The sequence below is a fragment of the Panthera uncia genome, chromosome D2 (genome assembly GCF_023721935.1).
Source record: "Panthera uncia isolate 11264 chromosome D2, Puncia_PCG_1.0, whole genome shotgun sequence".
NCBI lineage: Eukaryota > Metazoa > Chordata > Mammalia > Carnivora > Felidae > Panthera > Panthera uncia.
This window is the reverse complement of record NC_064818.1, coordinates 11,913,571-11,938,065: the sequence shown is the minus strand read 5'-3', so window position 1 is coordinate 11,938,065 and position 24,495 is coordinate 11,913,571. Positions and strand designations below refer to the sequence as shown.

Below are 24,495 nucleotides of genomic sequence, written 5' to 3'. Positions count from 1 at the left end.
TTTCTTTTTTTTTTTTTATGTTTATTTGAGAGAGAGAGAGAGAGACCGCGTGAGCAGGGGAGGGGCAGAGAGAGGGAAGCAGAATCCAAAGCAGGCTCTAGGCTCTGAGCTGTTAGCACAGAGCCTGACACGGGGTTCAAACCCATGGACCGCAAGATCATGACCTGAGCCAAAGTCAGACAGAGCCACCCAGGTGCCCCATCCCTGAGGTTCATTTTCAGTGCTTTCAATTGCGGTGACTTAAAGCCACTAATCTTTTCTTTTGCAATGTCTTAGCTGCTGCTAATCCCATCTAGTCTTCTTTTTTTTTTTTTTTAACCTCAAGTATTATGGTTTTAATCTCTGAAAGTTTTACTTTGGATTTTTTAATAGTTTCCGTGTCTCTACATAGCTTGTTGAACCTATGGAATACAGGTATAATAAAAGTTTTAATGTTCTCCGTTAATTCTGGGTTTTTTTTGAAAATTCTTTTTTTAATTTTTTAAAAATATGTATTTATTTTTGAGAGACAGAGAGAGAGAGACAGAGTATGAGCAGGAGAGGGGCAAAGAGAGAGGGAGACACAGAATTCAAAGCAGCCTGCAGGCTCCAAGCTGTCAGCACAGAGCCTGATGCCCAAACTCACAAACCGTGAGATCATGACCTGAGCTGAAGTCAGACGCTCAATCGACTGAGCCACCCAGGCACCCCTACTATTCTCCATTAATTCTAACATTTGTGTCAGGTCTGGGTTAGTTTTAATTACCTAATTTTTCTCCTCATTATTAGCCTACATTGTCCTACTTCTTGCAAGCCTAGTATCTTTATATCCCAGACACTGTGCATTTACCTTGTTGGGTACTGGATATTTTTGTACTTTTATATTTTGTATTTGTATTTATTGAGTTTTTCAGGATGCAGCTAAGTTACTTGAAAAGAGTTTGATCCTTTTGGGTCTTTTAAGATTTGTTAGGTGGGACTGGGGCAGTGCCTGATCAGTCCAGGGGTAATTACTTACCGGTACTGAGGCAAGACTCTTCTGTGTAATCTACCAAATTCCCATGAAATGCAAGGTATTTGCAGTCTGGTTGGACTGGTAAGCACTATGCATGGCTCTGAGTGAGCCCCGGGTACTGTTCCCTCTGATCTTCTACTACAGTCCCTCTCATCATCCTCCCCAACTGTGGGTCATTTCCAATATGAACGCATCTATCAGTAAATGGTATGCTGAGTAGTCAAGAGGGACATCCCATGGATCTCTGAGGACCTTTCTGCGAAGTCTCTACAGCTTCCTGTCCTGTGACTTCTAGCCACAGTTCTTCACATCAGGGAGTCCATAAGACTCTGCCTCAATCCCTTTCTCTGCGCCACACCCTGGAAATTCTCTCAAGGCGTTAAGCTGGGGCAAGCACAGGAATCACCTCGCTTATATCCTGGCTCTTAGGGATCACTGGCCTTTTTTGTCTGATGTGTAGTGCCTTAAAAACTGTTGTTTCATATATTTTATTTGGGTTTTTTGCTGTTCTTGTTTCAGGCAAGAGGGTAGATCTAGTTCCGGTTACTCTGCTTTGGTTGCAAGGTAAAGTTGGTACGTATCCATTTTTTAAAAATTAGAATGTAGTTATAGAAAACATATGGATTGGCTTGTGTCTACCCCTGATATCACTTTGCAACTTGTTTTTTCATTTAAAATGTTTTCCTAGCTTACTTTTGGTACCTTCTGTAAAATATTGCATTGCATGATTATATTATATATTTATTCATCCCCCTATTGATTGACATTTAGATTGTTTCTAATATTTGCTATGGCAAAAACACTGCATCCAGCATTCTTATGCCTGCCTCCGAGTAGCACATGCAAATATTCCTTTAGAGAAATTTTGGGTCAATGTTAGCGAATTTAGCAATTTTAGGTCAAATTGCTCTCCAATGTGACCATATAAATTAACATTCCTACAGTGTATGAAAACCTGTTTCTTCAGTCTTGCCAGTATTTGATATTGGCAAGATTTCAAGTTTTTGCCCTTCTGCTAGCTTCTTATTGCTTGAGTTTGCATTTCTTTTATTTTTACAAGGTTGAATATCTTATATTTTTATTGACCATTTTTGTTTCTTCTGGGGATTTTCTACCTAGTGTTTGTCCAACCTTATGCTGAATTATTGTTAACATATTTTAATTTATTTAAATAAATTCTTAAAACTTTGGACTGATTTTTTATATATATAAGTTATATATTATATACTATTCTATTTTATAATTAGAAATACAAATATTTTATATTTTTACCTAAATTTTATTTATATTTTATATTTAATTAATTTTTATATTTTATAATTATAAGTTTTATAAGTTACAAAATAGAATATCATATATGTAATTAATTTCTCTAAGTTTACCCCTGTTTTATAATTTTCTATTGTCTTATGGTGCAGAATTTGAATTTTTATCCAGTTAGGTTTATCAGATTTTTCTTTCATGTCTGTTGATTTTTTTACCTTAAGAAAGCTTTTCCTGTTACTAAAGTTATTAAAACATTCTCTCTTATAGTTTCTCTTACTAATTTTAATGTTAAATAATTTACAGTTAGATATTTAATCTATTTGAAGCTTACTTTTATGTATAAGGTATGGTAGGGATATAAATCGCATTGTTCATCTAAATAGCAAAATATCCCCATACTATTTTTGAACTATCTTCTCAACATTTAAATGTTTCAATCATGTAGCAAATTCCCCAAAGATACAAGAATCTGTGCTTCATTTTTTTCTGCTCCTGTTAATCCTTTTCTATACCAATACTCACTGTTTTAATTACTGTTACTTTATAATACCTTGCTATCTCATAGGGCAAATACCACCTTTTTGTTATTCTTTTTCAAAATTATCTTGAATTTACCCTTCCATATAAATTTACAACCAGTTTCATGTTCGAAGAAAATCTTATTAGTTTGATTGGGTTTCATTAACTGCATAGATTAATTAGGCAACCATGAGTATCTTTACAATATTGAGGCTTCCTATCAATTAACCTGGTATAGTTCTCTATCTACTCAGATTTATTTTCTACAGCCTTCAGGAAAGCTTTGTAGTTCTTGCGATTTTTAAAGATAGTTTTATTGAATTTATCCCCAGTAACTTTATAGCTTTATTTGCTGTTTTAATGGGATCATTTCCACCATTTCCATATTGCTGATCTATAGGAAAGCTGGTGGTGTTCTGTACATTGAGCTTTTTCTCTCCTCCAAGCTAAATTCACCTATTAGTTCTAATAGTTCCTCATCTGACTCACTTGTATCTAAGTCCACCTTCTTGTCTTAGCTCGGAATACACTCTAGAGGCATCTACATGGCTCGGTTGGTTAAGAGTCTGACTCTCGATTTCAGCTTAGCTCATGATCTCGCCGTTCATGAGATCGAGCCCCGCACTGGGCTCTGTGTGGACAGTGAGGAGTCTGCTTGGGATTCTCTCTCTCCCTCTCTCCCTGCCCCTGTCCCACTCGTGTGCTCTCTCTCTCTCTCTCTCAAAATAAATAAACATTTTTTATAAAAAGAGTACACTCTAAATGACAAGTTTTAAAATAATTTATTAAATGATGGATGATTTTGTAGATTCCCAAGTCAGCAACTTGAGCCCGTGTTCCACATTCTGAGGGTACACAGCACAGGAAACTAAACTCTCAGGTGCCGACTACACAACTTTTAGTTGGTCGCCGATAACACCAGGTTTTCTTCTCATCTGCCCTTTTCTCCTAACAGCAGAAATGGAACAAAATCTCTAGCTGACTTCAGTTAGTTGGGTGTCAGGTTTTGATCCATAAAGTTCATCTCTTTGATCAGATTTTCTCTTAATATCTGGAGCAAGAAATAAATTGCTATTATATATATTCACTAAGAAAGCAGCCGAACATGCTGAGGATGATGGCACCCAAGGTCAAGGTACCAGCACACACTTGTGAGTGGTGAGAGCGCAAGGCTGTAGTCAGGTTCCAGGATAAAGTGCTCATTAGACAGCCATACTTTTTCTCCCATCTCCTTACCTCTCCGTACCTCCCGCTCCCTATCCATGGCACTCAAAGTGTTTTTAGCAAGACCCACACTGAGAATCACCCACTGTTCCATTCTCTTTGTGGAAAACCAAACACAGCACAAAAATGGTGGTTTTCTGGCTCATGCGTCATAATGGGTAAATGATTCAAAGTAAGCTGGTAGAAGTCGGCGAGAGAGATTTACTCTCCTGTACATAGAACGGCTTTTGTCCAAGTAGGTAGAAGAAACTTTAAGAACCATTCATGCTTAAGTATATGCACCAGAGTGCTGTGCCCCTGTCAAATAGGGCTCACATCAACAAAAATGATAATATTTTCCTTACATAAGTTTTCTAGTCCCTCTGTCAACATTTTGGAATACATCATTTGTAAGGAACATCTGCAAATGCATAAAGCAATCACTTCATGGGAGATAACGAATGCTTAAAAAGGCAACAAAAGAACATTTACAATTTTTAGATGTGAGTTTCAGATGTGAGTTTCCCTCACTTTTGGACAAGGATGCAAATTCAACTCTGTAATAAATTACAGTGCACTGTGAAGATTAAACGCACTCTTGGATTGAGTTCGCGCCTTCCTCCATCCTATCCTACACACAGCTGCCACACTAATCCTCCAAAAACACCAATTTTCATATGCTGCTTTTCAAAACTAGCTTCCTGGCTTCCTGTTGCACGAAAAATAGTCTCAAATGCTTTCGTCTGGCATTCAAGGCTCTCTGTGATGTGCACCCTGGCAAACATTTCACACACAAGCATGTGGTGTGGTGGAAGAAATGATCTCCGGCTAGTTATTTAGAGACCCCACTGACCCCACGGCCCCACTGACCCGGCAAAGGTCCCATGCACCTCCTAGACTCATTGGCTTACTCAGTAATGGTCTGAAAGGCTATTACTGGGTCACATGCCCAAACCCTAGAGTCGGGCGTCAGGGTGATGTTGCCACTGCCTAATCACATGGACTGAAAGTGGGAATGGCGGTTTTCCAGAAGAAAACTGGGGCATTATCATGAGCAGTCAGGTGGTAAAACAGCTGAGATCCCCTACAAGTGCCTTAACACACTGGACAAAATTCAAGGAGACCAGCAAACGTATTAACTCTCATTAGGCCTCTTGCATCACACACAATTCCACAGGGTTTTATCACACAAATGCAGCTGAGGGAGGCACTGTCTCATTCTGGAATGTGAGGAGTCTCCTATTGCCCCAAATCCATGCACTTCCATTATAGCTGCTTGAAAAAAACTTTTTTTCATGTTTATTTATTTTGAGAGAGAGCACAAGCAGGAGAGGCGCGGACAGAGAGGGAGAGATATTTCAAACAGACTCCACACTGTCAGTGTGGAGCCCCACATGGAACTTGAACCCATGAGCTGGAAGATCATGACCTGAGGCGAAATCCAGAGTCAGACACTTAACCAACTGAGCCACCCGGGCGCCCCCATTACAGCCACTTTTATATAGATGAGACCCTGTCTGGGAGCACAATTTGCTGGGTTCATTGTATACAATGTACATACCCTCAATAATAACTTTTTATCTCAGGTTGCACAAATTTAAGTAACACTTAGCCACAATGGTGTAAAATGAACAAAAACAACATATTCTGTGATGAATCAAATAAAATATATTTTGAGTTAATGCTTTCTCTCTTTAAAGATAACATTTCTGATAACTGTCATCGGTTCGTGAAAAGACACAAGACCAACAGTTTGTGTGTGTGTGTGTGTGTGTGTGTGTGTGTGTGTATGTTTTTCCCTACTTAAGGCCAGATTGTCTTGAATAAAGGTCTCAAAGTTTGCCTGAAGGCTTTCAAGGCAAATTGTCAGGTTGAGGGTGGTCACCACCCAGCCAGATGGCTTGCATACATCTTCAGTGCCTTTCTTGTACACATGCTCTCTTCCTGGTTTAAACCTTCATGATCCCAGTTCTATAGTGAAACAGTATTTGCAAGTCTCTCTTGACCATAAACTCCTAAAAGTTGGGGACTTCTCACTTTGGTTTCCCGAGGGCTTGGCATTTTGTTTGGCGTTGGGGCAGGGGGAATGGGCAATTCAAAAAGTATGTTATTTGATGCTATGACTCAATCCATCCATCTATGCTATGCACAAACACTACGACAAATTTCTTATAACAAATAGGAACTTCTTGCAATAAACTAAATTCCAAGGAAAGAATGAAAACAGGAAGGTAGCTGGTTTATTTGTACCTACTATGTGAGAGGCACTGGTTTAGTTTTTTTTGTTTGTTTGTTTTTAATGTTTACTCATTTTTGAGAGAGCATGAGCAGGGGAGGGGCACAGAGAGGGGGACAGAGGATCCGAAGTGGGCTCTATGCTGACAGCAACCAGCCCAATGGGGGCTCGAACTCATGAACCATGAGATCATGACCTGAGCTGAAGTTGGATGCTTAACTGACTGAGCCACCCAGGCGCCCCTGGTTTAGGTATCTTTATAGACACATTATTCCATTGAAGTTTCACAGTCCTATAAATTCTTACACTCAAGAGTTTGCATTGCTTGCCAAAGTAACCCAAACTCCCAGTGACAGGGGCATGAGTCATATCCAGCATGCCTGACTCCTTGATTACCAAGTCCACCATCCCCATTTACCATGATTCTGAGATTCATGAGTATGTAGGGGCTATCAGGAAATGTAAAAAAAATGTCCATTTTAAAGAGTGCTTTTTAAAATTTGTTTAATGTTTATTTATTTTTGAGAGAGCAGGGGAGGGGCAGAGAGAGGAGTCACAGAATCTGAAGCAGCTTCCAGGCTCTGTGCTGCCAGCACAGAACCCGACACAGGGCTCAAACTCACGAACCATGAGATCATGGCCTGAGCTGAAGTCAGCTGAAACAAGCTGAGTCATGGCCTGAGCTGAGTGTTTTACACTCTTTAGAAGCAATAGAAGCAAAAGCCGAATGACATAATGTGAGAGCAAATAGCTTGTATGGGAATCTGTGGGAATGATGGTGGATGAGAATTGTTTTTAAATTAGTTCTTTTGTAAATTGCAAAAAAAAAAAAAAAAGTTCTCGTTTGTAGTGCACACTTTATAGTTCACAAAGCACATGGGAACAGTGAAGATAATGATGGGTTATGGTTGCAATTCATAGAAAAGGAGGTACAAGGAAATTGAATGAAAGGAGATAATAATTTACGTCCATAATCAATCCTTAAAAAAAATTTAATCTGAAAGTACATTTCTGCCACCTATCTTCTATTCGGTATAATAAAGAATGAGAGTGATACAGAGATGAATTCTAGTTCAGGGTTTTGAAAGGCCAACCAGCTTTAGGGCAGTGCTCAAGCTTACAGTGTTAACAAGATAGCACAATTTGATATGTGGTTCCTGCCAACCAACTTTAGAAATAATTCCATGTTCGTGAGAAGTCTGCAAGAACCACAAACCAAACCTCAAAATAGATTCGAAGAAAAAATACTCTTAGAAAAAATTTCCCTTCCTATCAGAAGCAGACCAGAAGGAAGCTTACGCTCCCACTTACAAGTTCCCCAGAAAGCTTCATCTAGAAGGTTGTTACTTTCTTCAGACACACAGCGGGTCACTCTTTTCTGAGGCTCTTGCCTCTTCCATGGCCTCTTCCAGAGACTAAGACACCAATCTGGAGAGCGCCATGGGCCTCCGGACCACTAAACAGATGAGGAGAAGCACAAAACAAGCCTCTGGTCACCACGAGGGTATGTAGGTATTTGCTGCTTTTCTGCGTTTCTCAAAGCTGAGCTTTGGGCTGGAGGCGGCTCCTTTAATGATCAATTGCTGACACTGCGTGCTAACAGCGATTATGTTGTCTCTTACATACGTCTTTCCATCCTCACCTGCCCAGGCCGATGTGGATTCTTTAAAAACCCTTAGGAGAGTCCTGTTACATTTAAATTGCCTATAACGTTTGTGTAATAGACTTATGACTGACGATAGGTTTAATTAAAATACAGCTGTCTTTGGGAAGCCTGGGTGGCTCAGTGGGTTAAGCGCCGGACGACTGCAGCTCGGGTGGGTCCTGATCTCGCGGTTCCCGAGTTCCAGCCCCGCGGAACTCAGAGCCTGGAGCCTGCTTCAGAGTCCGTGTCGCCCTCGCTCTCTGCCCCTCCCCCGCTCACGGTCTCTCGGAAAGTGAATAAACGTTGGAAAAATTTTTTAAAAATACAACTATCTCTAATGTATTCTTGGTAAACGACGCCAGTCTGTGCTCCCGTAAGTAACTGGCGCATGTTCCCCTTTAAATTAGACCTTAGTGGTTTTCTTGTAAGAACCGATTCCGCATTTCCGAGAGAACCCCGGCTATTTTTCTAGACGGCTGTACGGGTGTGGATCAGGCGCTCTCTCGTTTCCCTCCCTTTGTGCAGCATCTATCCTGGAGGCCACGTAATAGCTATCGCCCAAAGAAAACTCCGAATCGCGGTTGTCAGCGTGTGCCACCATGCAGCGGCATTCGCTGCCCAAAGACCGGGAGACTTCAGACAGCAGATCGCGGGGCCTGCGGTGGGAGAGCTGCGTGCCGGCCCCGGCGTGATTAGGGGGCCAGCACGGCGACCCGCGACTGCAGCCGGGATTTAAGGCCACTGATTCCTTCGCAGCCAGGCCGGGACGGCGCTCGAGGGGCCGCCAGGTCGGGAGCCTGGGCGCGCGGCAGGAAGGACGCCCGCTGCGGGCGCTGCCCGAACTGGCGACGCTCCGGGCACGCGGGCGCCCCTCCCCGCGCCCCGGCCCCGGCCCGCGCCTGCCGAGGGAGGGAGGCGGCCGCGCCGAGAAGGGGCTTTGCTAATTGCCGAAGCAGGAAGTGAGCACGCGGAGGACGCTGCGGAGAGTCTGGGAGGAGGTGGAGGAGGAGGAGGAGGAGGAGGAGGAGGGGCGCGCAGAGCCGCGGTGGTGAGCTCCGGGAGCGTCGGCACGGCAGGACCTGCCATCCCTGCCCTCCCGCTCTCCAACCCCGTCTCCGAGGCCGCGCAGCCCCCTTGGGCGCTCGTCTGCCCCACCCCGCCCCATGGCTTTCCCGGACGACCCTCTGCGCGCAGGTAAAGTGACACCGCGCCCTCACCTGGAGCGGGAACCGCGGCCCGCGAGCTCGCCAGGCTCCCGCAGCTACCGTGGGGCCGAGCCTCCCGCGACCCCGGGGCTTCCCGGGACGACCTTGGACGGGGCGCCGCACCCCGGTCCGCGCGGGGTCGGGCCGGGGACCGCGGCGGCGCCCGGGGCCCCGAGGGCGCGGTGCGAGGTCCCCCCCGCGAGCGGCTGCCGATCCCCGCGGGTCTCGCCGGCCTCCTGCGCGCCCGCCGCCCCCACCCTTCGGCACCCCCACGCGTGCCTGGGACGCGCCTTCCCTCTCCCCGCGCTGTGGCCCCCGCCGCTTTTGTTCTGGACTCGGGATCCCAGTTGAAACAAGTCTCTCAAGCCTCTCTGGCAGGAAAGAGCGCAAGGAGTGGATTTCATTCTTTCCTCCCCGGCTCTTCCTTTCTCCCCACTCACAGGCCTTCTCATTTCTCCTTTTCTCTCCTCTTTTTCACTTTCATTAAATGCTTTTGTTCTGTATGTACGTTGGCCCTCAGAGCCGTTGCATGAACTGGTATCCAGGAAACCGAGAGGCTGATCCCACCTGTGGGATCCCACCTGTAGAGGCCTTTAATTAGAATGGTCTCTAGTTCTGTCCTTATGTTAAAATACTGTGTGTACCCAGGCCAGGATCTCGATTTTTCTTTCATCTCTTACTTGATTTAAGGGCCTCCTCAGACTTTACCTTCCAGGATTTCTGCCCTTGTTCTCCCATCGTCTTGGGAGGAATGAATGAATGATCGAGCTACTCCCCAGGGCACGCTACGGATTTTTCTCCTTTGCTGAGGTTGGAAAGGCTGCGGAGAAAACCACATATACAGAACTGCCTGTAACTGCGTAGATAAACGTGTTTCCTATTTTCTGGCCTGGGCTTGGGCAGGGACAGAGCAACATTCCATCATTAATCTGTGGTTTGAGCAGTTAGGAGGAGACAAAGTATCTGGAGGTGAGTCAGAAGACAGCTACATTGGCATCATGGTGTGCTAAGTTTGGGAGAGTTTCCTGAAGATTTTGAAGCAAGGTCTAAATTCTTCTTCAAGTGGGGAATGGTAAATATGTTTTCCAGGGAAATGGGAAATAAATCAGTTGTCTGGATCTCCTTTCCCTCCCCCCATACCCACTGTTTGGGAAAAAACAGAAAGGGCAGCCACCCCCACTCACCTCCACATCCACGTCTTCCAAGAACCCGATGGACAGACAAGTGCCAAGAGGTGTGAGGCCCGATTTTACCAACAGTCGTCTCAGATCTCATTACATGATAGTGGCGAAGGGGCTTCAAAAAGATTGGGGGGGAGGGGGTACGGGGATCCATGGAATGGGGACAAGTGTAAAATCTGCTTGGGCCCCCCAAATTAATGGCACCAGAGAAGACAAGGCCCAGAAACTGCCCCTTAATAGTGATACAGTGTGTAAAAAGCCTCAGTGAGTCATGGTGTGAAGAGGCCACCAGGGCAGCCAACGTGGTCTTAGCGGACCACACTAGCACTACAGGATCTAGAATTCCTGTCGTGGTGTTCTTGGTCTGCCTGGCCCAGCCAAAATGGAACAAAGGACTTGGAAATCCCAGTACATGAGGCGTGACCAGAGGGGATGATGATAGGAGGGTGTCCTTCAAAAGAAACTGGTCTCCTGAACTTTAAGAGGTAGAACCCAAATCTGTACGTGAGATCTTTCTGGCTTCCCACAGAGTGGGGAGAGACCTCCTAAGGTCGAGGTCTCCTTGTCACTCGCAAAGATATAGAAGAACCTATTCAGACATTCGAAAGATGTCCCCATGTCCGTTCCCACTCTGGGAGTCTATCAGTAAGAGGAGGGTTCCTCCATCTAAAAAAAGATCGAAAATGACTTTCCCTTTCTCATTTAATGTCTATAACCTCCAGCGCATACCCGCCCACCCCTTCTATTTCTGCAGTGAAGCCACAGATGGTGCCAATTTGTGGAACTCATTAAAGGGAGTCTTCCCTTCTGCATCCCTGACCGAGCTCCCATGCTCTCTCCTGACTTCCTGCACTCAGCGCTCACCTGCCGTGTTCACACCTACGCTTGCCTTTTACCCGCCGCTTCACCAAAAGGTGGCCAGAGACCTAACAGATCCTGCACTTGTCTACTTAAGAAACCTGCATGGACTTTTCTAACAGATTCTCAGTCCTTCAGAGGTTTTCATTCTCTCTACGTCCGTCTCTACCTACCCCTGCCGTCCCTGCCCCTTCGCAGACATTGTTTTCATTGTCCGGAAGGCCCTCTTCACCGCCCCTCCACCCCCACTCCTGTCTGTCCCCAACTAGACAGTAAGCTCTTGGACAGAGCTCACACCTGTCACGGTATTCGGTGGTGTGGTTTCCGAGTGGTGGTGGGGATCCGGAACCAAAGGACATGAAGGAATTCTTGAGACATCTTTGGTGCAAAAAAAAAAAAAAAGGTGATCTTATTAAAGCACAGGGACAGGACCCGTGGGGCAGGAATCGATGCCCGATAGTGAGGAGTGGCTGATTACATACTTGGGAGCTGGGGAGGTAAAGGCAAGAGGAAGTCTCCAACAGCATTTTCATATGCTAAAGAAGACACAGATCCTGGAGGCCTGGCTGTCTTTGTGCTAAGGTGGTTTTCCCTTCCAGCAAAGCCTCAACATCAAGACAGTAGGGAGGTCCTGGAGAATTGTTACGCTCGATAATTGTCAATGGGCTGCAGGTTATAAGGCCATTTAATTTTGTCTACCATTTGTTTCTGCCTCTGTTTCCCACACCACTCAGCGCTTTGTAAGCCCTGGTTAAATACTTACTGCCTCACTGAATGAATGGAAGTATACAGTTTAACCACATATGCTTCAAACTGTGGGCAGTAAAAGCTTTTCTTGTTTTGAGATTTTAGAAACTTCTTCATCCAGTTAGATATGTCAACTGAGTTTACCTTGTAAATATAAAAAAGATGTTTGTGTCTTCACGTGCAAATAACAAAGGTATATATATATTATCATAGCAGGTTAAAAATCTATAAGACTGTTGGGGTCAAATGGAAGAAAAACAGTCATGCAGGTTCTAGTAAGGCTGTCTCACTCTATCTCTGCCACTAATAAAAATCGAACACGGAATGAGTCAGATCATCTGTGTCGGAGGTGAGTCCAGTCTGGCTCACGTTCATACAGACTTCAAGCCAGAAGCAAAGAAAGAGGCTTTGAAACCTTGGGTTGAGGAGGTGGGGGTGAATCACTGCGATGAGCTAACTGCCCAGGGCCACCAGCTCATGGGTGCATGTCCTTCCTTTGTTCTGGGGTCCCTGTTTGCACTGTGCAGTGAGGCTGCTGGTGGGGCAGCAGCTCAGGACAGCCCTGGGTGGCCCCTCGTCTCTCACTGCCCCTTCCAGCACCCCCCCCCCCAATGAGTTTAGGTGGGTCCCAGGTAGCAGTGGGAATGGAAACCGGGACAGAAGAGCCAACCGCTTCAAGGAGCACAGGTCTTTGACCAGCCAGACCAGCTAGCCCTTCTTCAGATGCACCAGAGAGCCGTGGCAAGCTGGAGTTCTCCTTTCTCCTTTTCTTCTTCTTTTTTAAGTTTATTTATTTTGAGAGAAAGAACATGCTGCAGCAGGAGAGGGGCAGACAGAGAGGGAGAGACAGAATCCCAAGCAGCCTCTGTGCTGTCAGCACAGAGCCTGATGTGGGGCTCGAACCCGTGAACCCTGAGATCGTGACCTGAGCTGAAGAACTCAAGAGTTGGATGCCACCATCTGAACCACCTAGGCACCCCCTGGGTGTGCACTTTCTGGACCCCTGGTCCTTCTTCCGCTTGTTCAGCACCTGATGTGAGGTCTGCAGACGGCAGGGAAGAAGAGAAAATGAACAGTGTGCCAGTGCCACCAGAGCACTGCCTCCCTGAGACCTTGTGTCCCGAGTATGGTTAGGGCTCTAGGACTTCTTCATAACCAAGAATGAAAACAGCCGTCGGTCAACAGAAAAGCGATCGTACTCACAAAATCCTAATAACAGAGGAAAAATAAGTTCGCTCTGAAACTGCAAGTTCGAAACTTGTCTTGAGTTCTTCACTCGAAAGCACACAAGGCCTCTCACGGCTCCTGGTTCCCTGGGAAAGCCAGGGCGCTCCGGCATGCTTCCCTCTTTGTTCGCTCTGAAAGAACATCCTTAGAGGAGGTCTTTGGATTTCCCTTGAAAGACTGTGTCTAGGAACGGGTGGCGCCCGTGTTCCATGGCTAATGAAGGGAGGTGTTGGAGTGGAACCATACGGCTGTTGGGTGGCTCACCAGGGTGTGTGTTGCAAAATAGGGGACGGTTGCTTCTGGAGAGGCCGTGGGCTGCGGTCCACGGTTCTAAGGATGCGATTTGGGTCATTGAGCGGATGAGGAGTCAGGAGGAGATTTGGGACTTAGAGCTGGTGCTGGAATGCATAGTACTTTGGGGGAGCGCTCGGTGCCTGTATTTTGCATGTGGGAGGGATGTGAATTGGGGGGCCAGAGAGTAAACTATGATGGGTTGAGCTGCGTTCCTCCAGAAACATTGTTGTCATTCTAATCTCCAGTACCTCAGAATGTGACCTTATTTCGAAATAGAGGCTTTACAGATGTAATCTAGTTAAAATGAGGTCATTAGAGTAGGTCCTAATCTAATATCCTTATTAAAAGGGAAAATCTGGACACTAAGATTCCCCCCCAGGGGAGCATGTCAGGTTGTCAGTGCGTGAACTTCTAGAAAGTAGTGGAAATTAGGCAGATTAAAAAAAATTTTTTTTTCAATGTTTGTTTATTTTTGAGAGAGAGACAGAGAGACAGAGCGTTGAGTGGGGGAGGGGCAGAGGGAGAGGGAGACAGAATCCGAAGCAGGCTCCAGGCTCTGAGCTCTCAGCACAGAGCCCGATGCGGGGCTTGAACTCATGAACCATGAGATCATGACCTGAGCCGAAGTCAGACACTTAACTGACTGAGTGACCCTGGTGCCCCAAAATAGGCAGATTTTGAAGTCACAAAGTCCCAGGTCCAGATTCTGGCTCTTGTATTACCCTGTGACTTTAGGCACACAGTTATGTAAAAAGGGAGGCACCAGAACCTTCCTCGGGGTTCCTGCGAGGATACACTGAGCCTGGGGGTAACCCCTGCAGCACGGGCTGGGCACCAGGTAAGCGGGAGCTCTAATGGGAATTTCAGAGGAAGGTGCTGACCGCGGCTTCCTATATCATTCAGTGACTTTAGCCTGAAGATGCTCTTTGGCCGATGGGGCCACTGCTTCTCACCGCTCATGGACCTTTAAAGCTGGAAGGACGCGTGGAGGCTCTGTTCACCCCTGACTATTACAGATTAGGAACCTGAGGCCCAGAGAAAGAAGAAACGATCTAGCAGCCTGCCTAGCTTGCTCTCCCCTGATGTCTCCGAGAGCCGGGCCAGGTGTCCTCCAGGGCCACGCTGCGTCAGGTCACCACGGGCTTCTCTCGTGCCTTTTGAGAACTCTCCACAAGACGCTCATGTAAATTAAACATCAGTGCCATCAGCGAGATCCTTTTTGGTCAGTTCCCAGGTAACTTGGGGTGATGTGTATCTTCTTGCCTGGAGACATTGATCCCGGAGTCGAGGTGGCTTTGGGAGGAAAGCACTGCCAGAGAGAGCAGGGCTTCGGCTGGGAGCTAGGGGAAGTCCCAGCCTGAGCTCATGTGGTCCCCCTTTCTGTTTTGGCTCCTCCCGTGCCCCATGTCCCAGCTGCTGTCAGAGCTTTGCCTGCGGGCCCTGCCTGCTGTTCCCTGGAACTTATAAAAAATAAACACTGTAATGCTTCTAAATAAGAGATTTGATTTTATATGTAATAATACTGTAAACATGCAGCTCCAAGGGCTCTCAGAAGTCCTTTAGGGCAACTTCCTACTTCCAGACCAGTGTCAGAGAATCAGGATCAGCCCTCCTCCAAATACCCTCCTTGGTACACACCCACCCAGGCCTGGCAGACACAGGTAGTTGAGCGCGAACCACAAGGACGTCCCGGGTGGGAGAAGGCACGATGTCAGGCAGGGCACATTGGGCACCACGCAGGCCTGGGTCTGTGTGCGTGCTTGGCAGTGATGTGCACAGAAGAACTTCCTCCACGGCCTGATCTACATCAGAGACTCCAATGAAGACCTGGACGTGCCTTTACTACGGGGTCCGAACACATCGCCTTTCCCGATTACCCTTTCGCTTTGCTGCCGTACATCAGAAAATGAAAAACCTGAATTCCTTGTGCCCTTGCCATCATAAATTCTGTTTAGTCTCAGAGATTTCAGACCAAAGCAAGAGACTTTGGGCCTCCAAACATGTGCCATCATCCGCCTGGCTTTTCCTGTTCACCTCATAGCTTTGTGAGGCACGCTCCTCCAGCCTGGGGTTCCCAATCCTGGCCTGACCACAGTATCCATCACCTGGGACACCCCTATCCCCCCTTCCCCCGACCCCGCAGGTTACAGGGGAGGAGCCTGAAGCCATAAGCACTTAGGTGAGTCATCCAAGGTCACACTGGCTCAAGGCCAGACCACTGCTCTCAGGATGTGGCAGGGAGAACCAAAGCCTTCAGCACCCAAGCCCACTGTGCCTTCCTTAACTGTGCTGTTTGAGTCCTCACTGCCACTTTTGGTGTGATTCTGCCTTTCCTGACCATGTCCTCCGTTTTCTTCCTCTTTTTCCTTCCTTTCATGCTAATTTTTCTGTAGGAAACAGAACTAACTTACAGATACAGTGGGTGATGTCTGCATGAATTCTGTTAGGGTCATTTGGAAACCACCACCTCCCCCCACACACACACCCCTCCCCAGCTCTCTAGGTCCTGCACAGCCCTTGACCTGAAATGCCATTGTTGATACCTGCTGATACACCACACCCCCGGTGGGGGGCAGGTTTTAAAGTATTATCATCCAGAGACGCCTGCCTGTGTGGCTCAGTCGGTTGAGCATCTGACTGTCGATTTCAGCTCAGGTCATGATCTCACGGTCCTGGCGTTGAGCCCTGAGTTAGGCTGAACATGGAGCCTGCTTGGGATTCTCTTTCTCCTCCCCTCTCTCTGCCCCTCCTCTGCGCTCGCTCCCTCTCTGTCTCAAAATAAAAAAAAAATAAAGCATTAGCATCTAAGTATGCTTTAGTGAAAATGAAATTGTTGCAACAAGGCCGTGATAGGTGGGGAGGGAGGAAGGAACTTGAGATTACTCAGTGACGGCTTCCACCACCCTGTCTCCAGCCAGGAACCGGAAGGAGAAGAATGAAAAGGAAAAACTCAGAAACCAAACTCGATGTGTCTGGCCGGACATATCTGAAGTATACTAATGTGCCATGTTCTTTATCCCCTCTCAGCCTTCTCCCATGCTGTTCCTTCTCTCTAGAATGCTTTTCCCTCCCCAACCCCTTCTCCTGGCTAGCTTCACTTCATCCTTCCAGACCCAGCTGTCCATTCCCCGGCAGGATCTTCTCCCTGCACCCCCCCCCCCCCGCACAACCCCACTGTGTACCCCAGGCTGGGCATTTACGCTTCCTCTTGTTTCCATAGCATTCTGCACTTGTGTTTCTTAACACTGAGGGCTCTGTATTATAATGACTTATCACTTGGGCAGGAGCAGTTGTGAAAACTCTGGGTGAAATCAGCAACACAGGTGGTTCCTGTTTTGTTTACATGGATTTAAATCCATATTTGAGTCCATATTCCCCTGGGCTCCCAGGAAATTCCTTTTCAGTCCGAGTCGGGACCTGGCCCTTCCTCAGGGTCACACGGGAATCTGAGAGGATGATGTGGTGCTTGGAAAACTAGAGAGGGGCCTTGAATTTTTAGTACATTTTGGTGGGCATTGCTGTCCTCAGGGTCTGGGCCTTGCAGGACCCTTGCGATCCAGCAGCCCTTTGTTTCTGGGCTAGACACAAACCACGGGTCCCTTTGCTGGGGTTGGGAAGTCCCGTTGGTGCATCTCCTGCTGTGGCCTTGCTACCTCTGGGCTCTGCCAGGGACCAGGCCACGGTCCCCACTCATGAGGCTGCAGATGTCTGTCCCCTGCTCTGTGGAATGACACTGGCGAAAGCTCTCCTCGTTTGTCCCTACTCCTCTGGGCCATCTTGTTTAATCTCTCCAATGACTAGGCTGTCATAAAACAAACAAATAGATGTTTCCCTTCTAGAATGTGTCTGGACTTTCCCCATGTCTTTGCCTGACAGGTGTTGACAATGCCCAAAGGAGCAGCAGTGTGAAGGGAACATCTAGGGAGAACAAACACAAATTATTATAAATCATCCTGCTATGCTCATTTGGATCCCCAAAGGCATTTCCTGGGTCTAAGTGCCTGGTCCACAGTGTATACTTAATGAAGATCTGGAGGGAAAAAATGAAAGTTGAAAAGTCGGCTGACCCAAGGCTGCCCCTTAGGGGGTTTCATGGGTGGTGTGCTGCATAAATCTCGAAGACCCCCTCCCCAAACAGATTTGGTTCTTTATTAAGATAGTTTTCTGGCAGATGTCTGATAAAGTGTCTTGGAGAGGGGAACCTTTTTCTACTTTGTGCAAATTCTTAAGATGTAGTTGTGGCTTTGACCGAGGCCTATCCCTTTTTCTGCATTTCCTCATTCAGTTCCTGAAATGCAACAAGTGGTAAATAAGAAGCAAATATATTGGGAAATCAAAGTCACTTTTTGTTTGATAATGATACTGGGAGGTATTTCTGACTTTATTAATTTGCATAAACCACATCCAGATGCTTAGTATTTTAAAGTTATAAAAATGAGGGGCACCAGGGTGGCTCAGTCGGTTAAGCGGCTGACTTCAGCTCAGGTCATGATCTCACGGTTGGTCAGTTCGAGCCCTGTGTCGGGCTCTGTGCCGACAGCTTGGAGCCTGGAGCCTGCTCCAGATTCTGTGTCTCCCTCTCTCTTTCTGCCCCTCCCCTGCACACTCTCTCTCTCTCTGTCTAAAAAATAAAACATTAAAAAAAGTTTTTAATGAGTTACAAAAGAGTAGGAAATGGAGAGAAGCAGAAGACAAAGTTATAATCAAATCCAGTATGCCACACAGTCCTGAGAATGACATCTGCATAGTTCATGACTATTTGGAACTCTGAGTATTTATAGATATTTACAAGGAAACTGTCCCAAATTATGGTGTTTGTTTGTTTTTTTTTTTTTTTTAATGAAGTTTATTTGTCTTAATCTCTTTCTTGGTGTGGTCTGACCCCATTCCTCCTGAATTTGTTTTGAGTAATGATTGAAAGTAAGTGTTTCTCAAACCTGATTAGGGTGGTTTGCATCGCTGTGAAGACAGTTCTCAAAGGACACCTTTGTGCTCTTAAATTAAATACTCTCCCCTTGTTTGTTTGCTTTTTTCAGATCATATGGCAAAGGAGCCAGTGGAAGACACGGACCCTAGCACTTTATCCTTTAACGTGGTAGGTTACAAACTTTACATGAATGGCGATAATTCTTGTTATTCCTTTTCCCCTTTTGTTGCATTTTTATGGCTCAGTATTAACATGAAGATCAGAAACCCCAAGTTCGGTTTTCCCAAGATAAATGTCTTTATCACAGTGTTCTCTGTGACGTAATAAACTTTGGGTTTCTCTAAGGCTAAAAATAGTATTAGGTTTCTGTTCTTGTTTGGCACGTACCAGAAGTGATCTGCTTAGATTACATCAGGTCTTTGTACGTTTGTCTACTCAATACTTATCTGTCTCCTTTTAACTTCCTCTTCTTCCAAATTCAAGTTATTTAATGTGAGATTGAAGGAAACAACAGGGCTGCCTTCCAGTAACTGGGGGCTGCCCATTCACCAGATGGGCGTCCGCCGTTTGGTTCAGTGTGTTATTGCATTTAATCCCTGCAACCTCCCTCCAGGTAAGCACTGCCTGCTTTACAGATGAAAGACTGAGGCACAGAGGATGAGGTTAAGAGGCCCGACTGGGGGCGCCTGGGTGGCGCAGTCGGTTAAGCGTCCGACTTCAGCCAGGTCACGATCTCGCGGTCCGTGAGTTCGAGCCCCGTGTCAGGCTCTGGGCTGATGGCTCGGAGCCTGGAGCCTGTTTCCGATTCTGTGTCTCCCTCTCTCTCTGCCCCTCCCCCGTTCATGCTCTGTCTCTCTCTGTCCCAAAAATAAATAAAAAATGTTGAAAAAATTAAAAAAAAAAGAGGCCCGACTGGAAGCGGCCCAGCGGCTGGCTTCAGGTCCCTGCCCTGCCTTCCCATAACCACTCTGTAGCATGTCTCCTGCTTAAGGTTTACCGAGGACTTCACATCCATCATTCTTCATCCTCCAAATAAGCGGTGAGGTGGTAGGACAGCTGTTTTTACCCCCATGCTACAGAAGAAGCAAGGAAAGTTAACGGATTTGTATAAAATCACCCAGACTGGAGCCCTGCTCTCCTATGTGGTACTGCCTCTTGTTTTATGACCAAATCAGTGCCTTTGGCAACATTTCATGTGTTATTATGCATATAGTGTGTGACACATTTTCTTCTTCTTTCTTTCTTTCCTCTCCTTCCTGCCTCATTTCTTCCTTCCTTCTTTCTTTTTTTCCTTCCTTCTTTCCCTCTTCCTTCCTTCCTTCCTTCCTTCCTTCCTTCCTTCCTTCCTTTCTTTCTTCCTTCTTTCCCTTTCTTCTCTTCTCTTCTCTTCTCTTCCTTCTCTTTTCTTTTCTGTCAGCATTTGGAGGAGAGGAACTGCCCAGTCATGAACAATTCTGAGGAACTGATCTAGTTAGAATGACATAAATGCACACAACAATATAATTAAACAATACAATTCAACAAAATGTCTTTAAGTCTTTGGTGATTCATGCGGCACCTGTGTCTCAAAGCCCTGAGATGTTTGTTTTCATATCTTTAGTCAGCACTGTAGTTTCCTAAGTGGGAATGGGACGGAGCTGGACACACAGTGGAAATCAGTATGAAAGAATCCCCTGCCCCTGCGTCCGTAAGGACAGGATGCAGAGCAGCCCTGTGGATCATTCCTGTCATCCCCTGTGCTGCGGTTCCTTACGGGAGCTGGGGACCCGTAAGGCTCCTATAGGGTGTTACTCAGTCGGTCCTTCCTGTCCCTAGTGCCCGACCTGTGCTCCCCTGGGACTCCCACTCTCTTCCCAACATCAGGTTCTCCTTGGGTCACAGCTACTTCTGATCGCTTCTCCACGCTGGGCCAGATTGACTTTTCTAAGCCTTCCCTGGGTCAGTTTGCTGGAGTGGCCACAACAGGGCACCACATAATGGGTGACCTAAATGTCCCACGCTTCTGGAGGTGAGAAGCCAAACCCCAGTGTTGGCAGGGCCATTTCCCCCCGGAATCAGTGGAGGAAGAATCTTTTCTCCTCTCCGCAGGCCTGTGTGGTTGTCGGTAACTGGCGGTGGCCCTCGGCTTGTAACTGCACCCATCCGTTCCCTCACGGCGTTGGCACGTGGCCGAATTCCCCCTGTGGGTCTGTGTCTCTTGTACAGACACCGGTCATCTTGGATTGAGGGTCCACTCTACTCCAGTATGATCTCACCTTAACTAGTCCTCTATCTATAGTGATTGCATTTCCGAATGAGGTCACATTCGGAGGTACTGGGCGTTAGAACTTTTAACAGGTCTTTTTTGGGGAGATGCACATCAACCCATAACATGGCAGCTGCTCCTGGGGTTAAGCCTATACTCTTCAGAATGGCACACGCGATCCTCCACGACCCCGTCTCAGCATCCCTCCTGATGAGTCAAGCTTGAGTAGCTATTTGCTGCTCCTGAAACACCCAGGCCTTCTCATCTTCCTGGGATACCGATAACCCTGCTCCATCCAGCGAAGAAAATCTCCCTGCTTCCTCACCTGATGAACCCCTGTTGTTCCTCCTCTTCTCAGTTCAAGCTTCGCTGACCTGTGACGCTTTCTTTGCCTCACCCTGGGGCCTTCTGGGGCCCCCTTCTCCACAGCCCAAACTCTACTTGTGATCGCACTGTGCTGAAATTGTTTGCTTGTCTGAGTTTCTACGAGACAGTGTTGAACATCTTCCCATGCACAGTTGGATAGGCCAACCTTCCCAAACACCTAGAATGGCACCCGTTAAATCTTTCCACCTCACTTCCAGGATCTTCCATGTAAACTGACTCCATCATTTCGGATCCAGCCCTGTCCCCCCCCAGCGTGCGTCTCTGCTTCAAGCTGATGGGTCTTCTACACCTGTCACTGTCCAGACCACCTGTGTCTGCCATCTGCAATTACTGTGTTCCTTCCTCTTGGTCACCCAAGTTCTTGGGCATTCTCCAGGCCTAGCTTAAGTGTCTTTTCAGGAAACCTGTGTTTGCTCGAGCCTGTTCATTCATGCGGACCTTTGGTAGATGTTCAGTTCACGCTGAGTCAAAATGTGGAGTTGCAAAGATCATAGTTCCTTCTCTTGAAAAACTCCAAGTTTGTTCCAGGAAATAGACAACTACATACTTTAAAAACAGCCTGGTAAGTGTTATAGGACAGGTGTGTTTTCCATTCTCTGGAGAACAGAGTATCAAGAAGAATTTAGTCTGAGGGAAAACTTGACTTTTTAAGTTCTCCATGATTGATTGATTTCTTCTGTGGAAGAGGAGTTCGAGGCTCCTAGAGGTTCTGAAGCTTCACTGTTCATCTCCAAAGTAACTGCAAGGAAAGGGATTTAAAACAAAATTCTTGGTTCCACATTTGTTTCTTCTTCTCTTCTGTCAGAGGAGGACATGTGTGAGACCTACAGGCAAGTTGGAAGGTGTAACTTTCGTTTTAAGGCTGGAGGGCATGGGCCCAAAGGCCCAGATGGAGGGTGGGAGCTGAATAGGGGTTAGGGGACAGGATAGGGAGACTGGGCACATTCTCGCTCCTCTCATGTAAGTCATCAGAGAATGACTCCATTCTTTAATCGGAAGTCAAAGTGTTCAGAACATTAGATACCTGCATGGAGGTACCAACAAAGACATACATGATTGTAAGAGCCTTTGCTATTTTGAATTCCCTCCAATGGAATTGCCCTCATCCAGGGCATTGAGGAACTGTGTATGGTCATGCATAATGAGTAGATCTTTGTAGATCTTTGTGCAGGTCAGTAGGGATGGTTGGCTTTTGAATCCCATCCCAGTCAACCCAGGACAGAGCTCTCCAATAGTGAATACTGCCTGGCACGTAGGCTTGTTGACCCAAATGAATATCACAGAAATGATGACAAGATATCAGTCTATCCCCATAATTCGTGAAAACGTTCCTCAATTTTAAACTACAGGAAATAGGGGAAATAGCACTGCAGAAAAGAGAGGAAGTGTGGTTTAGTGGTCAGAGCTGAGGAAATTGAGAAGGCTTATTCTGTCTCATGTTCCAACATTAACTTCTTGTCAATGTGGATTTCATTTTTTATGCACTAAGCATAAAAACAAGCAATGGGTCAGGCCTGTTGATAAAGCCATGGCTAGAAACTTGCGAGGTTTTAAACTAAAATTATGACTTCCCCAAAACAAAGCTTTCTTTTCACTTTGATCTTACAATTGACTATGGTGTTTAAGAATAACTCTCTTCTTTTGTTGGTTTCCACAGTCAGACAAATACCCCATTCAAGATACAGGACTCCCTAAAGGTATGTACGGTTAATATAACTACTTGAACTTGTGATTATTTTAATATCTTGAACAAAGCACCAGTCAGAGCAATTTCTCGTGTGTAAAACAGAAACATACTGATAATTTAGCTGACGACTTGTGGATGATCCCAGGCATGAATTTTCTTATTTAAATCTGTAAGATACTTCATTAGAAATTATCCATTAAATTCCTGTGGTGTTTTTCACATGCCTGAAATGAAGATAGCCAGGACTCTGGGATGCAAGTGACAGAAGTCTAACTCAAGTTAATTTTAAAAAAGGGAGGAGGGACATATTGGCTTAGGGTCTTTGGACGCTCCTGGGTCCAAGCATTTAAATGATGCTCTCGGGCTCGGTCTCTCTGTCTTTCTGTCCCTCTCATGGCTCTGTCTTGGCTCCAGTTTTGGGCAGGCTTTCCCTTCATGATGGGAAAGGTGGTCACCAATGCCTCCAGCTTTACGCAGTGCCCCCTCAAGATGGCAGAGCAAGGTTGGGAGGGGGTTTCCCCTAGCACCCACATAATTCTGGGGATGACTGTCATATGGGTGGTTTGGGTCATGTGGCCATCTGTGAATCGTCTGTTGCCATCAGGAGGATGGAAGAGGGCATTGGTCAGGTATGAGCCTTGAGGTTGGGTGGGGGAGAGTGTAGAGTGAGTTCTACCCAAACCACAGGAAGGAGGGTTCTCTTACTAGACAGAGGGGCAAAGGATGCTTGTCAGGCCCTAAAGCAGAAAACAGACAAACAGAAATCCCCCAGAAACCTCTTTGTAATTCACAGGCTAACGTTTTAGGCACAGTACAGACCAGAAAAATGGCTAGGCTCAGCCATTCCCGATTTCTCTTGTGGGGCCGTGCACAAAGCTGTGTCTGCTCTGGAGGCCAAGCTGCTGGTTGCCCTACTGGAGCATTTACCTCGTGCTCTGCTGACAACCCAGAGTGGGGGAGGTGGGGGGACAATCAGATCTGACCAGCGTCAGAGATGGCAGGGGCCCCCAGCTTCCTGGAGAGGTAGGGCTTCCCGGCACCCGCCAACATGGCTTTTCCTGGCAGTCTTTGTGACGGGGTGATCATAGGGTCACCCAACTGGAGAGTTGGGAGGGAGCTCCCTGCCTGGGCCCACCTGAGGTGAAGTCTAGGGCTCTACTAAAGCTCCCCTCCCCTCCATCCCTTATTCGCCAGACTCTTCTCCTTGCATCCAGAAATTACACTGTTAGAGTTTAATTCCTTTTGCCTCCTGTGCATGTCCTGGGGGTGGCAGTGATGTAGGGAAAAGAGACCGAAAGCCAAGATTGAGTCCAAATCCTGGCTGTGGTAGGGGTGGCATCTGGCAAGCTCACTTCCTCCTTTCCCCTGTTGAATGACTTCTAAGTGTCCCGAATCCTCCAGTGTGATTTAACTCTTTAGTTCAGCAAGATGGTGCAAGGTGCAAGCCAGGCAGCCAGGGACAGATGGGAGGCAGCCTTGGGTGGTGCTCCTCAGACTTCAGCGCGCACTGAAGAACCATCTGGGAGTGTGGGGGAGGCTCGTTTATAATGCAGATTCTGGGCCCAGCTGCTCTGAAAGCACAACATGGTAGGTCTGGGGTCAGGCCCAGGCACCTGTGTGTATTTGCACACCTGAGTGGTTGGGATGCAGACCTCACTTTAAGAGCCTGCCTGGGACACCTGGTGGCTCAGTTGGTTGAGCATCTGACTCTTGATTTCAGCTCAGGTCATGATCCCAGGGTTGTGGGATCGAGCCCTCTGTCAGGCTCATGCTGACTGTGGAGCATGCTTGGGATTCTTTCCCTCTCTCTCCCTTTGCCCTTCCCCTGCTTGTGTCAGTGCTCTCTCTCTCCCTCTCTCTCAAAAAAAAAAAAA

At 46.7% G+C, this 24,495-nt stretch overlaps 1 protein-coding gene across 1 annotated transcript in view; it reads left to right on the top strand.

Annotated features, from left to right (window-relative positions):
* The first annotated feature begins 7,189 nt into the window (after positions 1–7,189).
* Positions 7,190–24,495, top strand: part of EDARADD (EDAR associated via death domain) — a 78,748-nt gene continuing 61,442 nt past the window's right edge. Inside the window, exons 1-3 of the mRNA XM_049645977.1 lie at positions 7,190–7,722; positions 18,412–18,470; positions 22,592–22,631. Coding sequence (XP_049501934.1) covers positions 7,659–7,722; positions 18,412–18,470; positions 22,592–22,631 — 163 coding nt within the window. The 5' untranslated portion in view covers positions 7,190–7,658. The remainder of the gene's footprint in view (positions 7,723–18,411; positions 18,471–22,591; positions 22,632–24,495) is intronic.